A 22,418-nucleotide genomic window follows, 5' to 3' on the forward strand; every position below is an offset into this window, starting at 1 on the left:
AACAATTTACTGACCATTTTGAAAAGGTGCCAATAATTTTGTCCGGCCCATTTTTGGAGTTCTGTGTGACATGATGTCACATTTGTTTTTTTGTGTTGTTCCAATGCACATAAATGAAATAAACATGTGTATACCAAAACATTTGTAATTGTAACAATTTTCTTGGAGAAATGGTGCATTTTCTGGGAAAATTCCAGGGGTGCCAATAATTGCCATGACAATGTGTGTGTGTATATATATATATATATATTTTGTGGTGTATGGCCGGCCATTTATCCCGGCCAATACCCCCAACCCGCCAGGTGGAGCCCTCCCTGCAGTATGGAGGTTCCTCGAAGACCAGCAGGGCATCATGGACATTGCAGTTTTTATACATAGCCCTGCTGGATGCCATGGGGACCACTAGGAGACGCTGCAGGGAGGAACAATGTTATTTGCCTTAAGCCCATGAAGTACATCAGAGTCACGTGGACAAAGGGAACAATGTGCTTCCTGGGTGAAGAAAATGATTTGTTCCAGGTCACATGGACAGAGAGGGCGAAACACTTCCGGGTCGAGGACTATAAGACTACAAAACACCAGAGCGTTGAGTTGAGCTGGGTGGAAGGGTGGCAACGCGTCTGGGAGTCGGAGGATTGGTTTATTGTATTTGGAATTGTTATTTGTATGAGTATAGTGGAGGAGAGGGTGCTTTGTGCACTGTTGCGAATAAACTCAACATTTGGACTTTTACCTGGTGTCTTGGACAGGGGTTCAAGGGAGCGATAGCACCCCATCTGTCACTTATATGAGATAGAGAGATAGATAGAGAGATATATAGATATATATAGATATATATATATATATCTCTCTCTCTATATCTCTATATATATATATCTCTATATCTCTATATATATATATCTCTATCTCTATCTATATATATCTCTATCTCTATCTATATATATATATATATATATATATATATATATATATATAGTTCCAGTGGGTAGGGTGGAAATGTTCCTTGGATGAGCAGCTTTAATTGCAAAACCTATTCTATCGATATTTTCCAGAAAAACATATATTCACTCATTGTTTCTTGTTATGAAGCTTAAACTGCAAGTCTGGCCTCAGTGCAGTGATGTCAATATGATAACCGCTGATAGTCCAACAATGCTCATATGATAACTTCCGTGTTTGGCCAGTGTAAGTGCTGTTCATCTTTCAGGCCAAGCTACTTTTACTTAATCCAGGAATGTGTGGATAGTTCAAGCTCTTAAAAGGATTTTTTGATGCATCTTTCTTGATATATTTGAACAACTGAAAGATAACCCAGCAACTGCAGTTAGCTAGCTGAATGTTTAAGGTACCTTTAATAATCCACCTCCCTCATGTGAGAGAGAGAACAGGGCTGCCCAGTCACTGCTGGATGCCATTCGGACATCTCTGTTGCACCAGGTACTGAGACAAACCACCACTGGTTGTTTATTGGCCCAGAGGCTGCCTATGTGCAGGTTTGTGACTACAGCTGCCAGTGCTCATCACCACCTCTTGCAAAACTCCCCCAGCATGCCAAGACGTGGCAAAATAAGTTAAATGGAAATTCAAGCTTAATGGCTGATAAACTGAGATTTAGGCTGACTTGAGACGAGATGGATGAGTCATACAACATAAATGCCATTGCACAGGGGCAATCCCACTCTCTCAGCAGAGGTTACCTAATCCAGTGGCACAGACAATTGTTACGGCTGGAGGCCCCTCCTGCCGCAGAGAATGATCAGGATATCTAACTGTCTTGTAGTGCTCTCAGTGCTCCAAAATCCTGCTTGGGACTTCTTGGCTGCTGGGACTGTTAACTGGGCTCCTCCACTTTGCTTCATATTCACTATCCCCATTACATGTATGAAAAAGTCTGAAAAGACTCCATTATGTCACACCAATCCCAGTAAGCATCGTGCATGAGGCAGGATCAATCCCTGGAAGGGATGTCAACTCATTGCAGGGTGAATACGAGCAAACACGACACTAGTAATGTCAATTTAGCATTATCAAATCCCCTAACCTGCCTGACACGACAAGGAAATTCAAGAAGCACAGAGAAAACCCTGTAGGAAAACATAAAAATGCCAGGCAAGGTACACCCAAGACACAACCTCCTTAATGTAAAGCAACAGCGCTACCACTGTGCCATCATGACAACACGTTTAATACATGCTTTAATGCATTTCGTCATGAAAATGATATCAAGTATATATCTTAGTATTCTAAAACCTTCAGAGAGCTGTAATATCATGAATATAATGTATTCTGTGCGGTGTTCACTGCCTGTGTGCTCCTGTCGGTGTAAAAGAAAGCCCCTTTAAGAAGCACATAGCAATTAACGACTGGATCGGGGAACACCTAGAATAAGATGCATTTAATGTTCTACTTTAGTTATGATGGGGTTTGAGACACTCTAGTAAATTAAACATCTATTTTAAGGTGAAGTTTATGACATACTTTAATGACAATATGAAATTAAGGTTGAAATTTTGAGATTAAAGTCGACATAGGGAAACAGTGAAAAGAAAATGGGTCTAATACGCTTCAGTATGACACTCACTCGCCTTTTCACGTCGACTTTGTTATTTTACTTCAGGCACTGTGCGAATTTCTGAACTTAGATTTTTGAGTGCCTCTGCCACACTGTGCCACTCCATAATTTCCTTTTGTTGCTTATACCACTGCTTCAGCCACCAAGTAGTATGTTTTTTGTTGCCTCCACTGCACTGAGTAGGAGGTCCACTTTGCATTCACTGAAATTTTTTTTCCCCCCAAATGCTCTTTCCATTGTCTTTTAATAAAACACTGAACGGAAGGGGCTATTTATATTGATTGTATAATCAAAAAGAAGAAATTTTGGAAGGGATAGACAAGACCCCTAGCTCACTGAGGGCCAGAGATCTTTTGTCTACATTCATCTGGTTTAACCTATCTGCTGATATGGTTGTTCAACAATAAAATAAATCCTGTGGAATACCACTTGTGCATATAGTGGATCGTCAAATTGTAATTAGTGTGGTATACCCAAACTGAAGTAGGGTTAATACTTTCTTTGTTATTGTTGCCTTTAAAAAATTAACTAAAGAAACAGAACTGACATACAGAAAATACACATTCATCTTTCCTTTTATCCTTACAAGACTTTCATTGCCTAACAAACGCAAAAATGCATAGGGCATGAAGCTGTCACCATGTTTCACAGTATGGATGAGGAGTCATGAAAATGTTTGTGCCAAACAGAAGTCAAGTACACTGTAGTAGAGTTCTGCAGTGTGTTATGCACAGTGTTTTGCAAGTTAGTGTCATCATGCATTCATCTCACTGTAAATTTTAACTGTTTGCACATACTTTTAGTTATGCCACATTTTCATTAATAAAAAGACTGAAAATTCTTCAAAGCATACTAAGATCCTATTTTTTAACCGTTCTCCTAATGGCCAGTATCATCAAAATGATCTTAGATTGTTAAGATCACTTATAAACACTAACTGTGGGACTTCCCAGAGAAACTAAAGATTTATTAAACTTGACACCACACATGAAACAATTTCATTTCCGATGCGAATGATAGGTTAAACTGTTGATTCAATTAACTCTGTAGGGATGAACAAGCAGTTATTACTTCTATTAATCTAATATTTGCTAAAATAATTCCAAGTTGCAAACCTGTTTCAATTGTTCTTACACTATTATGTAAAAAAATGCACCATATAGTACATTTCTTTTTAAAATTATTATTAATTTCAATAGTAAGAAAAATCCACTTACCAGTAACATGACTGCTAAATGCTGACCTGCAAAGCCAAAATGCCTAGCTTTAACTGTGAAACACATTTAGAGATAAGATGTTCAAGTACACACTAGCTTATCACACTTCTGCTGACATCTTATCTGGAACACTTCAGGAAATGAAGAATAGAATTTTTAAATCTGCCTTTTTTTTTTTTGGAAAATAAAAAATGCCAGCTGCCTAAGTATAAGGCATGGAGTACAATTTCGGTATGTATTAGTAAACATTGTAGCATATCTTTTTACACCATACAAGGCTTTTCAAGGAAACGTACTGTCATTATTTTTTTTACTTTTTCTATATTATACAAATGTCAAAGTAGATCTCATATTCTTTAAGACATTTCTGAATATCGTAAGTGTACAATATTATAAATCACTTCACACAGATTAATGTTTATCCAAGCAAAATATCCTTGCCCCTTCAAACTGCTAACCAGTATAATGTGGAAAAGGGAAAATCTGTTAAAACACAAGGTGAAACACATAATATCAAAACCCAAAACAAACCATTTTTAAAGACAAATATTATCAAGGAAAGTACTTTTTTTAATCTGCATTTTTATTTGGCAGATCAATAGTAGCACGATTGCACAAAGTCAAATGAAGGCCAGTACCAGGCATTTTTAAGAGATCTATCCCACACCCTCTGTGAAGTTTTTGCATTTAAAAAAAAAAAAAAGAATAAATAAAAGCAAAAATGAGGCACTCCCAGCAAAACAAGTTGTTATATAATTAAAAAAAAAGAACAGAAATAAAGTGTCATATTTAAAACAGAAAGAAAAAAAATAATTTTACATAAACTTTTGCAAAAGAATTAGTGACTATTGAAAAGGAGGACTTCACTGTGCATGTTGAAAACTGGTAGAGGACTTCTGCCAAAAACGCAGGATGATATGCTTGCAGTCACACAAATTTATTTTTAACGCATGCGCATTGTCAGGCTGTGTCTGGGTCCGTCAACACGCTCCAGCTTTTCAAAATGCTTTCTAGCATTACGGATGTTAATCAGTGTGGCGGCAGATGCTGGGAATAAGAAACAAAAACAAATGTGTACAAATTAATAGCACATTAATTACCTATATAATATTTTTTCTATAATATGTAGTTATTTTACAAAATTAGTTTATGGAGTTAGTAACCGGCACTAGCTAACTTACATTATGAATTATAAATCTAAAGTCATCAGGCAATTTTTACATGTTTTTTATATAAAATATTATTACTTAAAAAATGATAGCACATTAGAAAAGTTGAGTCTACATTGTAACATGATTTGGAAAACTTTGAGTGATTAGGAAAAGTGTGCAATATGTTAAAGAATTTACCTAATAAAAACCACATTACACAAACCCTGCTGAACCATGGGAAAGCTTTTTTTTTTATATATGGAAACAAAAGCACAACTCATTAAAAATAGAAAAAAAAAAGTAGTGGGCAAAAATCCAGACAAACAAGTATACCAACACATTTCAAAGCATTAGGAAGTAAAAGTACTGGTTTAGTCCAAATAATTTTAGATCGTAAAATTTCCAAATATACAGTGCATCCGGAAAGTATGCACAGCGCATCACTTTTTCCACATTTTGTTACGTTACAGCCTTATTCCAAAATGGATTAAATTCATTTTTTTCCTCAGAATTCTACACACAACACCCCAGAATGACAACATGAACAAAGTTTGCTTGAGATTTTTGCAAATTTATTAAAAATAAAAAAATTGAGAAAGCACATGTACATAAGTATTCACAGCCTTTGCCATGTAGCTCAAAATTGAGCTCAGGTGCATCCCGTTTCCCCTGATCATGCTTGAGATGTTTCTGCAGCTTAATTGGAGTCCACCTGTGGTAAATTCAGTTGATTGGACATGATTTGGAAAGGCACACACCTGTCTATAGAAGGTCCCACGGTTGACAGTTCATGTCAGAGCACAAACCAAGCATGAAGTCAAAGGAATTATCTGTAGACCTCTGAGACACGATTGTCTCGAGGCATAAATCTGGGGAAGGTTACAGAAAAATTTCTGCTGCTTTGAAGGTCCCAATGAGCACAGTGGCCTCCATCATCCGTAAGTGGAAGAAGTTCGAAACCACCAGGACTCTTCCTAGAGCTGGCCAGCCACTGAGCAATCGGGAGAGAAGGGCCTTAGTCAGGGAGGTGACCAAGAACCCGATGGTCACTCTGTCAGAGCTCCAGAGGTCCTCTGTGGAGAGAGGAGAACCTTCCAGAAGAACAACCATCTCTGCAACAATCCACAAATCAGGCCTGTATGGTAGAGTGGCCAGACAGAAGCCAATCCTTAGTAAAAGGCACATGGCAGCCCTCCTGGAGTTTAACAAAAGGCACCTGAAGGACTCTCAGACCATGAGAAACAAAATTCTCTGGTCTGATGAGACAAAGACTGAACTCTTTGGTGTGAATGCCAGGAGTCACGTTTGCTCTCTCTCTCATTTCTCCTAGGGCACGAAGCAGAAAATGGCCGACAGTGGGGTAACTTGTGTTGAAATCGTAGTTGAAGAACTCCAGCCACTCGAACAGATTCAGAAACTCCTGTCCCGACGGAGATACCTTAGAGATCTGAAGGCCCAGCTGTTGGATAAACAGTCCTTGACATATGGAACCGGCGAAACATCAACCCCGAGTTGTGCCGACCTAACCCCCGCGTCTCGTAGGAGCGACGCCGCTGATGACCTCGGTGGATTTCAGCTATGCAGGCGGGGGTTCAAGGCCAGAGCACCTCCATCGGCACAGGAGAGCATCCCATCTCAGAACCGGATTGACCCTCTCCGCGTCCCCAGTTCGCTTTCAGCCCCTGGTGATGTAATAGTGGTAGGTGATTCTATCGTTACAAACCTTAATGTCGCATGCCCTAATGCAAAATCGTTTGTTTCTTGTTTTCCCGGTGCTCGTGTCCGAGATGTAATGAGACGTGCGCCAGCAGTCTACGAGAAACACAAGGAGAGGGCAGTTGGAGCAATCGTCTTGCATGCCGGCGTAAACGATATAAGGCACCGACAATCAGAAATCCTGAAGGCTGACTTCGCAGCTTTGATTAAAGACACTAAGGAGAGGACCCCATCGGCAAAGATCTTCGTTTCAGGTCCACTACCTCTCGTCAGATGATCCAACGAGTACTACAGTCGTCTGCTAGGATTGAACAACTGGCTACAGTGTTTCTGCAAGAAGAAGGATGTCGGTTTCATCAACAATTGGAATCTCTTTTTGGAAAGGCCGCGTCTCTTCAAGCGTGATGGCCTGCATCTGAACAGTTTCGGCGCCCGAGTCCTCTCCGAAAACATATCGAAGGTAATTCGTTTTTCTTGACTATCTATCTCTGCTCTTAACCCCTTCCAAAATGATACTGTTGTGCCAGGACATGATAAGTGTTTAATAGAATCTTCCGTTAAAGTGCACAACATTAATACTGTAATAAGCAATCTCAAAGCACGTAGAAAATCTAGAAAATACGGCATAAACTCCAATAATCTAATTAAAATTACTATTTTAGAGGAACAATGTATTAAAACTATAAAAATAAAATACACACAGAGTGGCGCTAATAAAAATTTAGTTCCTATTCCAAATATCAATAACGCACATAGTATTCATCTCTGCACCTCCGAAACATTAAATATGGCACTTTTGAATGTTAGAGCTTTAACTAACAAAACGTTTTTTATCAACGATCTTATTAGTGATAAAAAAAATAGATTTTATTGCACTAAGTGGAACGTGGCTTAGTTCAGACGGCGCGGCTGTTTTAATCGAATCTGCGCCTCTGGATTACAGTTTTACTCGTGCAGACCGCCAGGGGAAAAAGGGAGGAGGATTGGCTAACATTTACTCAAGCCGATTAAAATGTAAAGATGTCAGTTTTGGTAAGTTCAAGTCCTTTGAGTATCTCGCTGTTGTTGTTCATGGAGATTCTCAAGTTCTAGTATTATCCGTGTATAGACCTCCTAAATATAATGCGTCTTTTTTTGAGGAATTCTCCGACTTAATGAGAATGAGAATTAAATTCCAGCCGTCTGGAATTTTTTTGTTTTTTCTGTCCCCCCTGGCCATTGAACCTTACTTTTATTCGATGTTAATTAATGTTGATTTATTTTGTTTTCTTATTGTGTCTTTTATTTTTCTATTCTTTATTATGTAAAGCACTTTGAGCTACTGTTTGTATGAAAATGTGCTATATAAATAAATGTTGTTCTTGTTGTTGGAGGAAACCAGGCACCGCTCATCAACAGGCCAGTACCATCCCTACAGTGAAGCATGGTGGTGGCAACATCATGCTGTGGGGATGTTTTTCAGCGGCAGGAACTGGGAGACTAGTCAGGATAAAGGGAAAGATGACTGCAGCAATGTACAGAGACATCCTGGATGAGAACCTGCTCCAGAGCGCTCTTGACCTCAGACTGGGGCGACGGTTCATCTTTCAGCAGGACAACGACCCTAAGCACACGATCAAGATATCAAAGGAGTGGCTTCAGGACAACTCTGTGAATGTCCTTGAGTGGCCCAGCCAGAGCTCAGACTTGAATCCGATTGAACATCTCTGGTGAGATCTTAAAATGTGTGGGAACCAACGCTTCCCATCCAACTTGATGGAGCTTGAGAGGTGCTGCAAAGAGGAATGGGTGAAACTGACTAAGGATAGGTGTGTCAAGCTTGTGGCATCATATTTAAAAAGACTTGAGGCTGTAATTGCTGCCAAAGGTGCATCGACAAAGTATTGAGCAGACTGTGAATACTTATGTAACATGTGATTTCTCAGTTTTTTTTATTTTTAATAAATTTGCAAAAACATCAAGTAAACTTTTTCACGTTGTCATTATGGGGTGTTGTGTGTAGAATTCTGAGGAAAAAAATGAATTTAATCCATTCTGGAATAAGGCTGTAACATAAAATATGGAAAAAGTGATGCGCTGTGAATACTTTCCGGATACACTGTACTTTGGAAGTATCATGAAACTTTAACACAGTGGTTGGCTCCATAAAGAGTAAATTTGCTGTTGACAATGCTAAATGTATTTACATAATAACTGAGAGAGCAGCATACAGTGTCTATACAATTTTTATTTAAAATGATCTCTAATGTCCACACACTGCAACACTTTCCACAAATACCCCCAACTTACAACTGTCTAAAGGAAGAAAGGAGGCTGAAGAGTGTGGTTTGACAACATTCATCACATCTATATCATCCATGCCTACATAAATAGTGTATTCATCAGAAATAAAATGTTTGAAAAGTTGCAAAAAGAATGACTGATTGAATGCAATGTTGATATAAACTACAGGCAGATATCAAGACAATTTTATTACTACACCGTTGCAACGAAAATACAAATATCAGAACAATTTTATCAGCAGAGATGTTACTTCAACACAAAATACAGGTAAGTAACTCCTGCAAAAACATGTTTTTTGAAGTGTACTTCCTTCAGGAGGGAGATGTTGACTTTTCAGAGCTGCAGCAAATAAAATGGCAATCCTGATGGTCTAGGGAATTAAGGGAGTGTATACTCCAAGATGTAATTATACATTTATCCATTACTCTAATGACTATAGCAAGCACAAATAAAGAAAAGGAGGACAACTCAATCCAACCTATCTCTGAATCCGTTCTTATCGTTACTCTGCAACCCAAGAACCTAATCTCCACCCCTGGGTTAAGATCAACAGGAACAATGTTGCAACTTTGAAAATAAACAAAGGTTTGAGTGTAAAAAAAAAAAATATATATATACATGCAAGCATAACAAGGATTGATCAAAACATAAGAGCCTGCACAAAAACTTCAGGATTTATGCTTTATTGCATATGTTTTATTTCATAATTGGGTGAAAGGATGTGTGAGGGTGGGGGGATCAAAAAATAAAGTATTGTGCACTTATTGGACTTCTGATACTAGTGAACAATATGTTTTAGCAGATCCATTCAAATTCATATGGATAGGTCACAGAATTCTGTTATGTCAGAACATGTTTTTTAAGATGACGCAATGTCTGGCCAGCTTTTGATATTGACAACACAAGAAAACATTGCCAACGTGGAGTGAATTGAACAGTATCAGTGCAAGAGACAGCACACACTATAGGGATTAGCTATGGGTCAGATAAACGCATTCTTCATGAATAATAATTGACTACTGTGATACAATTCTGTAATATTTTTTAAATGAATTCCTATGAGCAAAGTGTATGTTTGTCATTCATCTAGTTTCATTTACATAATACAATTGAATATATTTTAATTTTCACCAATAAACTTTTGATAATTGGTATACTTCAGAAACACACCTCTAAATTAAGTACAGTGGTACCTCGGTATACGTCCGCTTTGGAATAAGTCCAACTTGGTATATGTCCTGTTTTGATGTGAAAAATTTTGCCTGGTATATGACCTTTGTTTGGAATACGACTCGTGTGCTAGAACACTGCGTGCTACCCTTGTTTACCTCTCTCGAGACTAAGCCACGACTGCCAACGAGCGTCAGTACACCAGTTGCTAGCATTCAATGAACAACCCGTGCTATAACTCTCTGTGAATTTTCATGTGATTCTGTGTTTTTTCACGTAAATTTGAATTGATTGTTGAAAAGTATGAAGGTGGCATGCGTATTCAGGACTTGGCTACTGTATACCATATGCCGAGAACGATGGTATCTACGATTGCGAAAAACAAAGACGTTATTAAAAAGTGAAGTTAACTTTTCATTTATTTCATCTAATTGCTTTTGTATTTATGTATTTTAGTATTAAGCAGTGTTTAAATTATTTTATACAACCCCATCAATGTATAATATGCCAATAACAATAGGATTTTTTTTCATGGGAACAGATTAATCATTTTCCCTTTATTTCTTATGGGAAAAATTCACTTGGTATACGTCCTGTTTGGTATAAGTCCAAGGATCTGGAATGGATTAAGGACGTATATCGAGGTACCACTGTATTATGTAAAGTTGCAAGCTAGTTAAACATATTAAAAGCCCTAAAATTAAAAAATAAGACTTCTTATATATGTAAATGGTTATCTATACTAATAAAAGGCAAAGCCCTCACTCACTCACTCACTCACTGACTCATCACTAATTCTCCAACTTCCCGTGTGGGTGGAAGGCTGAAATTTGGCAGGTTGATTCCTTACAGCTTCCTTACAAAAGTTGGACAGGTTTTATATCGAAATTCTACGCGTAATGGTCATAACTGGAAGCAGTTTTTCTCCATTTACTGTAATGGAGATGAGCTTCAACGCCGTGGGGGCGGAGTTTCGTGTGACATCATCACGCCTCCCACGTAATCACGCAGTACATAGAAAACCAGGAAGACCTCAAAAAAGCGCTCAAGAAAACATGCATTATATAATTGAGAAGGCAGCGAAACAATAAGAAGCGAGTTCTGCTACTTCGGAAACAAAGTACGATGTAAACCTACACTTTAAATTAAGTTCATAGACAGGCTGCCGCTGGCGTTTGTAATTTAGTGCCTGCCCATATAAGGCCATCCGTCAGCGGCAATCCAATAGCAAACTGCCACGGGTAAATATTCACGGGTGAAGGACTGTGCTTATGGAGAGGAAGATGAGATGGTCAGGGTGGTGTTTGACACAAACTCAGCGAAACTGCCAGAGAAAGTTTTAAGTGCCAGGACTAAGGTAACATTAAATACAGCTATGGACATAGCACGAGATGGCACCAGCACAGCTGGGAACCTTCGATGCATGTACACGAAAGTGGCTCACGTGAACTGGCGCAGTGCACAGATAAAAAGCAACAGTTCCAAAGAGCTGAACAAAACCGAATTACACAATTGAAAAGGCAGCAAAAAATATGAAGCGTCTGATAAGCATATTCATAAATCCAACTACTGTGGAAACAAAGCACACGGTGGAAAAAGTCAATGTCCGCTAAAGGAAGACAGCGTAAAAAAAACCCGTGCATGCAGTTTGTCACAGCACAGAGTAAAAGGAAGACAAGCTGTTTATTGATGCAGTAAGGAACTAATCGATGAATGAAACCTCTTATCTTTACAACGATTGACAAACACGGAATGTAACTTGAACACATGTACAAATCGAGCCTGATTGAAAGAAATAATGATAATCAAATCCTTGATGACAGCAACATTCAATAACACTCACAAAACAATTACTGTATATTGACAATCATGTTACGTTATTTTTAAAATGTTCCCTTTTCTTTTTCATAACTTCTACTTCTCCACTGATACACGGGTATATATATAAATGTATATCTATAGCCCGATCTACAATACATACTTTAGCATAGACAAGCGGTGGCGCAATTGTAGAGTCTTAAGCCTCTAACGCTGACATTCGAGGTTCGATTCGAGAGGGGTGTACTGACTATGTACGCGCTACCGATTCATTTTACCTTCCCATCTCCTTGGTTTGGGACGTATGAAAAATATTAGGTTAACGCAGAATCATGTTACGTTATTTTAAAATTTTCCCTTTCTTAGCACAAGCACAGCTGAGAAGCTTCGATGCATGTACTCCATAGCGCGTTAAAAATAACGCATTTAATCACACTTTCAATTCCAAGCAAGCGGGAACTTTTGTCAATGCATGATTTCCTGGTACATCCATTACACTGATGCACACATCACAGCTACAAAAATGTTAGAGTCGGAATAAAGCGTTCCTACGACTGATCATTTCGACTACCCGAAGCCTTGATAAAAGCATGGTTTTGTGCACACTGAAAAGCAAGCAAAATTAGATGCATTACAGAAAGCGGACTTTGTGGCTCTTACTGGGGATCATTGGACTTCCGTGACCGTTAGTAATTCTAAATACATCTAATTACAAAATGTTCAATGATCACACTGTTTTAGCCTAATGTACAAAATAATTTTGGCTAATGTTACTCAGAGTTTAAAGAGTAAGCTGGTCAAATTACCTTTTATGTTTCTGACTTATTTTTTAAGAAGAAAAACTGCACTTTATGGTGAAATTTTGGTTATTATTATTTAAAGACAATACTATTCTGAAAATGTACTTAAAGTACTTAAACTACCACTTTATTTTTAAGTCTGCCCAATTTTAACCAGGGATGATATTTTTGTTTCTGTTTTGAATTCAAATGCAGTTTAAAAGCTTTTTTCAGAAATTAAAACAGCTTCAGTTTACAATATTCATGTCCATGTCTATTATTTGATTCTGTAAGCCCACTAAAACCGTTTTAAATAAAAAAAAAACATTTGCGATTTGGGGCAAATTTACGTTGCGATTACATACGATTAATCAAGATTAATTCTTACACAGCCTCTAATTAATTGGATTAATTTTTTAATCGAGTCCCACCTAATATATATATGTAGATATATATATGTAGATTTGTATATATATGTGTATATACAGTATATATGTAGATATGTATATGTTGTATATACAGTATGTATATATGTGTGTGTATATATACAGTATGTGTATATATATGTATATGTATATATATGTATGTGTGTATATGTATATATATATATAACTGTATATATATGTGTATAGATGTGTATATATATATATATATATATGTTTATATGTATATATATGTTTATATATATATATATATATATATATATGCCAGCAACACTCATGACAATTACAAAACAATTACATTGTCAATCATGTTACGTTATTATTAAAATGTTTCCTTTTCTTTTTACTTCTCACTGCCAATGCAGCTATTTTGCTATATATATATATAAATAATATATATATATATATATATAAATTATATATATAAATAATATATATATATATATATAAATAATATATATAAATAATATATATATATATATATATATAAATAATATATATATATAAATAATATATATATATAAATAATATATATATATATATATATATATATAAATAGATAGATATGACAACAACACTCATATCAATGACAAAACAATTACATTAACAATCATCTTACGTTATTTTTAAAATGTTTGCTTTTCTTTTTCATAACTTCTTTAACACACTACTTCTCCGCTGCGAAGCGCGGGTATTCTGCTAGTCAGAAAATAAAACACAAAATTATGTTTCCATTTTCTAATCTAAAATGTGCTAATACGAATGTAAGAATGTCTTAGTTAAACAAGCATGCAGTTTCAAGTAAATCTATTATATGAACCAGAAAATATAAAACACATAACTCCAATTCTAAAGTCCTTATAGTGGCTCCTAGTTAAGCTTAGGGCTGATTTCAAAATCTTCCTTTTAACCTATAAAGCTTTAAATGGCCTTATTTGAGCTTACCATTACTTACAAATCAGAGCTCACATTGAGATCTCAAGATGTCGGCCTATTTAAGATTCCAAGGATTAATAAAATAACAGAAAGAGATAAAGCTTTTAGTTACAGGGGCACAAAGCTGTGGAATGGTCTGCCTGTTAATATAAGAGATGCACATCTAGTTTCAGCTTTTAAATCCAGGCTGAAGACCACTCTAGTTTAGTATTCACTAACTATGGCTGCTGATTAGCTATGCATTCTGTATTTCTGTTTGTTAGTCATTTGTATAAAAAAATTACAGAATTATGGTCAAATACTTTTTAATCAATACATGATAATTTTTACAATTTAATACAAGCATGTACTTAAATGACATCGTAATAAGGGATTATTAAAAGCATAAGGGAATGGACTGAAGGTAAATAAAGGGTTAACTAAATACGGTTTACAGACTTGGCATGTGAGGCTTTTGCCTCATTTTAGAGCAGCCACCAAGATAGATGCTAAGGTTAAAGTAAAATACATGTGTAATGAACACCCCCTTAAAAAGCGAGGACAAACTATTGAGATAGCCCAAACACCATTATTATGAAGCGGTGGTAAGAGCAACTGGAAAACCCATAGAACACCCCTATTAACTAAGCTAGGATTAGAATAATGGAGGAATCAACATGTATACAATGTTACTGGTGGCTGTAGTAGCTAAAATGATAGAATTTTGCATATTAATAGTCAGATGACATGATGCATTAGATAAGGTAATGGTAATAGAGAATTATAAAAGGGAATTAATTGTTTTATTGATTGTTCACTCCATGGACTGAAACATTTGTGCAAATAAAGAATTGTTCTGCATTTTCATCTGGTCTTTAAGAATGATTTATTTGAATATACAGGAAAGTTTTTTTCCACAACAAAATAAATATCACAAAACGTATAAACCGCTATTAACCCTCCTTTATTCGGTTTCTCTTATAGACTGTGTGCACAATTATTAGGCAAGTGAGTATTTTGACCATATCATAATTTTTAATGCGTCTATTCCAACTCCAAGCTGTATTAACTTGAATGCTTATTGGATTTAAGCACGTCAGGTGATGTGTATTTGTGTAATGAGGGAGGGTGTGGCCTAAGGAGATCAACACCCTATATCAAGGTGTGCAGAATTATTAGGCAGCTAGTTTTCCTCAGGCAAAATGGGCCAAAAAAGAGATTGAACTGACTCTGAAAAGTCAAAAATTGTAAAAAGTCTTTTAGAGGGATGCAGCACTTTTGGAATTGCTAAGATATTGGTGTGTGATCACAGAACCATCAAACATTTTGTTGCAAATAGTCAACAGGGTCGCAAGAAACGTGTTGAGAACAAAAGACGCAAATTAGCTGCCAAAGATTTGAGAAGAATCAAACGTGAAGCTACCAGGAACCCATTATCCTCCAGTACTTTCATATTCCAGAGCTGCAACCTACCTGGAGTGCCCAGAAGTACAAGGTGTTCAGTGCTCAAAGACATGGCCAAGGTAAGGAGGGCTGAAACCCAACCACCACTGAACAAGAAACACAAGTTGAAACGTCAAAACTGGGCCAAGAAATATCTGTAGAAGGTTTTATGGACCGATGAGATGAGAGTGACTCTTCATGGACCAGATGGATGGACCTGTGGATCAGTAATGGTCACAGAGCTCCACTCCAACGTGGAGGTGGGGTACTCGTATGAGCTGGTATTTTTAAAGATGAGCTAGTTGGACCTTTTTGCATTGAAGATGAACTCAAAATCAACTCCCAAACCTACTGCCAGTTTTTCAAGACACTTTCTTCAAACAGTGATACAGGAAAAGACCATGATTTTTATGCAGGCCAATGCTCCATCACTTGCATCGAAGTTCTCACTGCGTGGCCAGCCAGTAAAGGCCTTAAAGATGAAGGAATAATGACATGGCCCCCCTTCCTCATCTGACCTAAACCCTATCGAGAACTTGTGGGCACTTCTTAAACGCTAGATTTACGGGGGAGAAAAACAATACACCTCTCTGAAGAGTGTCTGGGAGGCTGTAGTCACTGCTACACAAAAGCTGATCGTCAACAGATCAAGAAACTGACAGACTCCATGAATGGAAAGGCTTATGACTGTTATTGGAAAGAAGGGTGGCTATATTGGTCATTGATTGATTGATTTATTTTTTTTGAAATATCACAGATGTTTATTTGTAAATTTTGAGGTGTTTGTTTATTATTCTCACTATAACAGATGAAAATAAACAAGTGAGATGGGAAAATTTTCATTTTTCCTTTAGTTGCATAATAAATCTGCACACTAATAGTTGCCTAATAATTGTGCGCACATATGTATTCCCCTGATGATGTTCACACTCACATTTCCGTTGTGAAACATTCAGGTTTCAGGTTTATTAACATTTTGGATTGACTGATAGCACTGTGTTTGTTCCATATTAAAATTAATCCTCAAAAATACAACTTGCCTAATAATTCTGCACTCCCTGTAGGTATCTGGATGTAGTACTTAATGCCACTGCTTTGCTACCAGCATGCTATCCTGCATATGCAAAAGGCACTTCAGAAAAAGGACCATTGGCATTATCTGATGGAAAGATTCTTTCATCAGACTCAATGGCCAGTGCAGACGCCACCAGGGCTCCAGAATACAACTAAAATGGTCACACGTGTGACCAAAAATAGACTTTGGTGATTATCATTTCTACTTAGAGCACCAGTGGCAAATTAAATCATTGAAACTTTAAACTATTTATACTATAACAGATGCAAAAGGGATATTTGTTTTTAATTGTTGAGTGGATGTGCCATTATCATACAGTATATGTTGGTATGTGGGGGCCGATGGGTGGATTTCTTTTTGGAGATCCATGAACCACATTCCACTAAAGGCAAAAATTATGTCAGAATTTTAAGAAGAGACTGGTTACGCTTGCACCAGAATTATGAAGGAAGGGCTGATTACAATGCAACAGTCATTAAAACAAAAGGAAGACGTGCAAAACATTTGAAATTCATCTGTCCATTATGTAAAGTCCCCTGTTATGAAGATATCTGTGCCCTATGAAATTCAGTTGTTCCTTCTGACTTGGCGCATGCGTACTAAGTAAGGTACATCATGGACCTCCTTCTGTTCCGCATCTTTGCGTGCCTCTTTCTCTTTTGATTTAAAGCATGCGCCGTGCAAAATGCTAACCTGCCTGTCAATAAACATGTACACAGCTGCGTGCCCACTGTTTCCTCGCACAACAATGTCATGCGTCTAAAGGTTGCAAATATATTGCATTGTTGTTTTTCCGGAATGCTCTTTGATTGACAGCAGACAGTACATTTTGTTAAAATGGTATCAAATGTCATTTTATTAGCTAGAATGTCAGTCGGTTTGGTATGCACACTATACTTTCTATTACAAATAAAATCTTCATTGGAAGTGTATTAACAAAGAAACATGGAAAATAAAATTCAGTAAAATAGTAATAATAATTCATTAGTTTACGCCCAAGAACTCTATACAAAGACATTTAAAAGGAAATTCGTTAAAATGTATTAATCCATTTTCACACCATATGTGGTAACTTGCTCTGCAACATTTACATTAAAATGAGGGAAAAGAAAAATTTCCATGGGAATGGTTTTGTTGTTGAACTCAAATTTCACCACTGTCATACGAGGGATTAAAACCATGTGAATGAAACAGTTAAGAAAAATGCCTTGCCTGTCCTGACCACCTCTTTAAATTTACATTCTTATATTTCTTAATAGTTTTGGTATACTGTATATACTGTATATGAACAGTGACAGATCCATTCTGAAATTAAATGCAGTAATGTTTCTCTAAACTTAAACTGAAACGTATTTGCCTAACCTTTAATTCTGATCAGTTCAATCTGTACTGATTTTACCTCTATGACTTTCTCCAATTCTCTATAACAACGCTATGCACCCCCAAATCAAGGTGCTTGGTAAATTTGCATCAGTCACATGTGCAGGCCTTGTGGAAGTTAAGTGTCCAAGAAGTCCAAAATCAAACAAAATTTGGTACTTTATTAATGATTGTCTAATACTTTTTTTTTTAAAAAAAAGAACAGAAATATGTGAACTAAGCAAGTGATTTTTTTAAACGACCAATATCTTTTCTGCTAATTAAATTTTACATATGTACCATTGTGTCGTGTAGGTTTTTATTTGTAGCAAATTAATTTTAAATTTGCCTTTTTGCACAGATTTTACAATGACATGAACTGATTTTTAAAGTTACTTAGCACATGTCCCACAGCTCAATAACATGGCTTCTAGACATTAGTGAAGCGCCGTAGTTTAAACATTGCACAGTTCCACATCAAAGAGAAATCTTATTTGTGTTGACAAACAATAGTCCAACCTCTTGAGGAAAGCTGTGGAACTGTTGCAGCATCTTATTTATATCCACATGTTTCTTCTAGAATGGATAAGTTTTGCATTGCAATCTTACCCTTTCACCTCCATTTTCAAGAAAAAGCAAAGAAAACATGAGGAAACCATATGCAAAGTAGACTACAACATTAAAGCAGGGTGCAAGTATATAAAACACAGAAAATGCCTACAGACGCATGTTCATGCTTCAGTCTTTTCAGGTTACAGCGTAAAACCAACTTTGCTAATTCCATTGAACTTCCTACAGTAAGGACTTAACATTATGTCAAACTGTTTACTGAAGCAAGACCAGAAAAAATGAGCATTAGGTCACTTCAGCACATCAACACATACTGTGGTAGAGTTAGGTTTAACTGCATTCAAAGTAATTCTTTGTGAAAAAACTTTTTGAACATCATGTTCTTTGATGAAGAAGGGAAAATGTATATATTGATGAGTGTAGCAATGGAAAAGGTGGATGTATTACATATCCTTTAGTATAGTATCTACCAGCATCACTAATACTTTAGAAGTTCAGTCGCTACACCTTTTACCCTGCTTTACAAATTAAACTGCTAGGTTTAATTAGTGGCTTATGGTCTGCGAATACGACCTTGGTTATATTGCTCTGTAGAGCTCATGACAGACTGACAACGGGATTATAGTTGTACATATTTAAAGCCTTTCACCTTATAAAAATGTACAAGTACAGTGGCTTGCAAAAAAGATGTGGCTAATAAGAGGCACATACCACTTGAGAGTGATACAGTGGCTTGCAAAAGTATTCGGCCCCCTTGAACTTTTCCACATTTTGTCACATTACAGCCACAAACATGAATCAATTTCATTGGAATTCCACGTGAAAGACCAATACAAAGTGGTGTACACGTGAGAAGTGGAACGAAAATCATACATGATTCCAAACAATTTTTACAAATAAATAACGGAAAAGTGGGGTGTGTGTAATTATTCAGCCCCCTGAGTCAATACTTTGTAGAACCACCTTTTGCTGCAATTACAGCTGCCAGTCTTTTAGGGCATGTCTCTACCAGCTTTGCACATCTAGAGACTGAAATCCTTGCCCATTCTTCTTTGCAAAACAGCTCCAGCTCAGTCAGATTAGATGGACAGCGTTTGTGAACAGCAGTTTTCAGATCTTGCCACAGATACTCGATTGGATTTAGGTCTGGACTTTGACTGGGCCATTCTAACACATGGATATGTTTTGTTTTAAACCATTCCATTGTTGCCCTTGCTTTATGTTTAGGGTCGTTGTCCTGCTGGAAGGTGAACCTCCGCCCCAGTCTCAAGTCTTTTGCAGACTCCAAGAGGTTTTCTTCCAAGATTGCCCTGTATTTGGCTCCATCCATCTTCCCATCAACTCTGACCAGCTTCCCTGTCCCTGATGAAGAGAAGCACCCCCAGAGCATGATGCTGCCACCACCAAATTTGACAGTGGGGATGGTGTGTTCAGAGTGATGTGCAGTGTTAGTTTTCCGCCACACATAGCGTTTTGCATTTTGGCCAAAAAGTTCCATTTTGGTTTAATCTGACCAGAGCACCTTCTTCCACATGTTTGCTGTGTCCCCCACATGGCTTGTGGCAAACTGCAAACGGGATTTCTTATGGTTTTATGTTAACAATGGCTTTCTTCTTGCCACTCTTCCATAAAGGCCAACTTTGTGCAGTGCACGACTAATAGTTGTCCTATGGACAGATTCCCCCACCTGAGCTGTAGATCTCTGCAGCTCGTCCAGAGTCACCATGGGCCTCTTGGCTGCATTTCTGATCAGCGCTCTCCTTGTTCGGCCTGTGAGTTTAGGTGGACGGCCTTGTCTTGGTAGGTTTACAGTTCTGCCATACTCCTTCCATTTCTGAATGATCGCTTGAACAGTGCTCCGTGGGATGTTCAAGGCTTTGGAAATCTTTTTGTAGCCTAAGCCTGCTTTAAATTTCTCAATAACTTTATCCCTGACCTGTCTGGTGTGTTCTTTGGACTTCATGGTGTTGTTGCTCCCAATATTCTCTTAGACAACCTCTGAGGCCGTCACAGAGCAGCTGTATTTGTACTGACATTAGATTACACACAGGTGCACTCTATTTAGTCATTAGATCTCATCAGGCAATGTCTATGGGCAGCTGACTGCACTCAGACCAAAGGGGGCTGAATAATTACGCACACCCCACTTTTCAGTTATTTATTTGTAAAAGTTGTTTGGAATCATGTATGATTTTCGTTCCACTTCTCACGTGTACACCACTTTGTATTGGTCTTTCACGTGGAATTTCAATAAAATTGATTCATGTTTGTGGCTGTAATGTGACAAAATGTGGAAAAGTTCAAGGGGGCCGAATACTTTTGCAAGCCACTGTATCACTCCCAAGTGGTATGTGCCTCTTATTATCCACATCTTTTTTTTTGCAGATAGCGGCATTTTTATAGGTTCTGTGGTAAAATGACCTTAGATGGTTTTCCTAGTGAAGTATAAATAAGCTGAAATGTCTTTACAAACAAATCTTTAAAATGTGAAAAAGAAACATCTCTCTTTCAAATCACATGGAGGTTGTATCTTTTATTCATTATTACAGATAATAAAGCCTACTTGGCATATTTACAAGTGATACTAAATGTGTCAAAAAAATTTTAAATATTGAATTAAATTGGGGTCCACAACCACAGTCATGCAGATATTTCAAATAGGTTTTGGATCCTTCTTTCATTCAACTGCTCCCACTTTGCTAGCTGCTGTATACACACAATTTATTCATAATATGACAGCATTTAATTTTAATGAAAAACAAACATGAGCAAACTACAAAAATAGACCACATTCTCCGGCTTACCAGAATTTCACAATGTTGAATATTTTTCTAACATACAATCTTTGTGTTAAAATAAATATGCTTTAAAAGACGTCTGTGGTGAAAGTAAATTAGTAACTGCATTATGGACCATTTTATTTTGAAACAAGAATAGCTCTGTTAAAATAAACTGTATTGTTATAAATTTAAAATAACAACAAAATATGTCTGCTTTTAAAGAAACAATTATATAGATGTGTCACAACTGTAACAGTAAAATCCTATAGTAATAATAAACGTATCCTGTCATTTAGATAAAAATCACATGATCAGATAAAAAATTAACAAGAACTTACGTATTGAGGGATCAGACATGATAACCATAACATATGTGTTAGACGTGAAGACATCAATAAAAGCAGCAAAATTGGAATTTCTTACTTCCATACTTTGGAAAGATGCTGCCAATTTGCTGTACAAAAACATTACAAAAAAAAAAAAATGATTTAAACTGTATATTTAAAGAATGTTAAAAACTAGAGCAAACATAGTTGATATTACCTGCAGCTAAGTTTAAACTGTTTGATAATGTTACTGATTTTCTCAAATCTATGTGCATCACGCTGTTCCTTGCACTGGTAATGTGAGATCACCTAAGATACACAAGATAAGAAAAAAAGCTATTAATGAAAAAAATATAATGTGGCCCACAACAAGTCATTTAAATTAAGCATGCTGAAATTTCAGAAATAACTATACATTTGCAATATACATATGTAACTTATAAGTTACCTTGTAGTAATAATTAAATAAATGTATAGTGTAAACTTCAAATCTATAGGATTTAAGAAGAACGAAGCGCTTACTGCTGCTGTCTCCAGTTCCTGGGTCCAAATGCCACACCTAATCGGTGTCTGTACAGACTTTATACCTTTTCCCTGTGTCTACATTAGGGCTGTGTATTAGAACTGATGTTCCAATTTGATTTCGATTCACAATGTTCGATTAGATATGAATTTTATCTCTATTTTAATTAGTATGTAGTATTTGACATGCTGGCTTTTTTAGAGATTACTTAACCATGCATTGAGAACATTAATAGTAAGTGACAAATTTTAGTAACACTTTCTGTGAAGGGTGCCTAC

The 22,418-nt window shown here is 36.8% G+C and overlaps 1 protein-coding gene across 1 annotated transcript in view; it reads right to left on the reverse strand.

Moving 5' to 3' along the window:
* Positions 1 to 4,005: 4,005 nt before the first annotated feature.
* Positions 4,006 to 22,418, reverse strand: part of rraga (Ras-related GTP binding A) — a 45,108-nt gene continuing 26,695 nt past the window's right edge. The window contains exons 8-10 of the mRNA XM_039765918.1: positions 21,835 to 21,926; positions 21,630 to 21,745; positions 4,006 to 4,836 (exon numbers count right to left, since the gene is read on the reverse strand). Coding sequence (XP_039621852.1) covers positions 4,733 to 4,836; positions 21,630 to 21,745; positions 21,835 to 21,926 — 312 coding nt within the window. The 3' untranslated portion in view covers positions 4,006 to 4,732. The remainder of the gene's footprint in view (positions 4,837 to 21,629; positions 21,746 to 21,834; positions 21,927 to 22,418) is intronic.

This window comes from Polypterus senegalus, chromosome 10 (assembly GCF_016835505.1).
Source record: "Polypterus senegalus isolate Bchr_013 chromosome 10, ASM1683550v1, whole genome shotgun sequence".
Classification (NCBI taxonomy): domain Eukaryota; kingdom Metazoa; phylum Chordata; class Cladistia; order Polypteriformes; family Polypteridae; genus Polypterus; species Polypterus senegalus.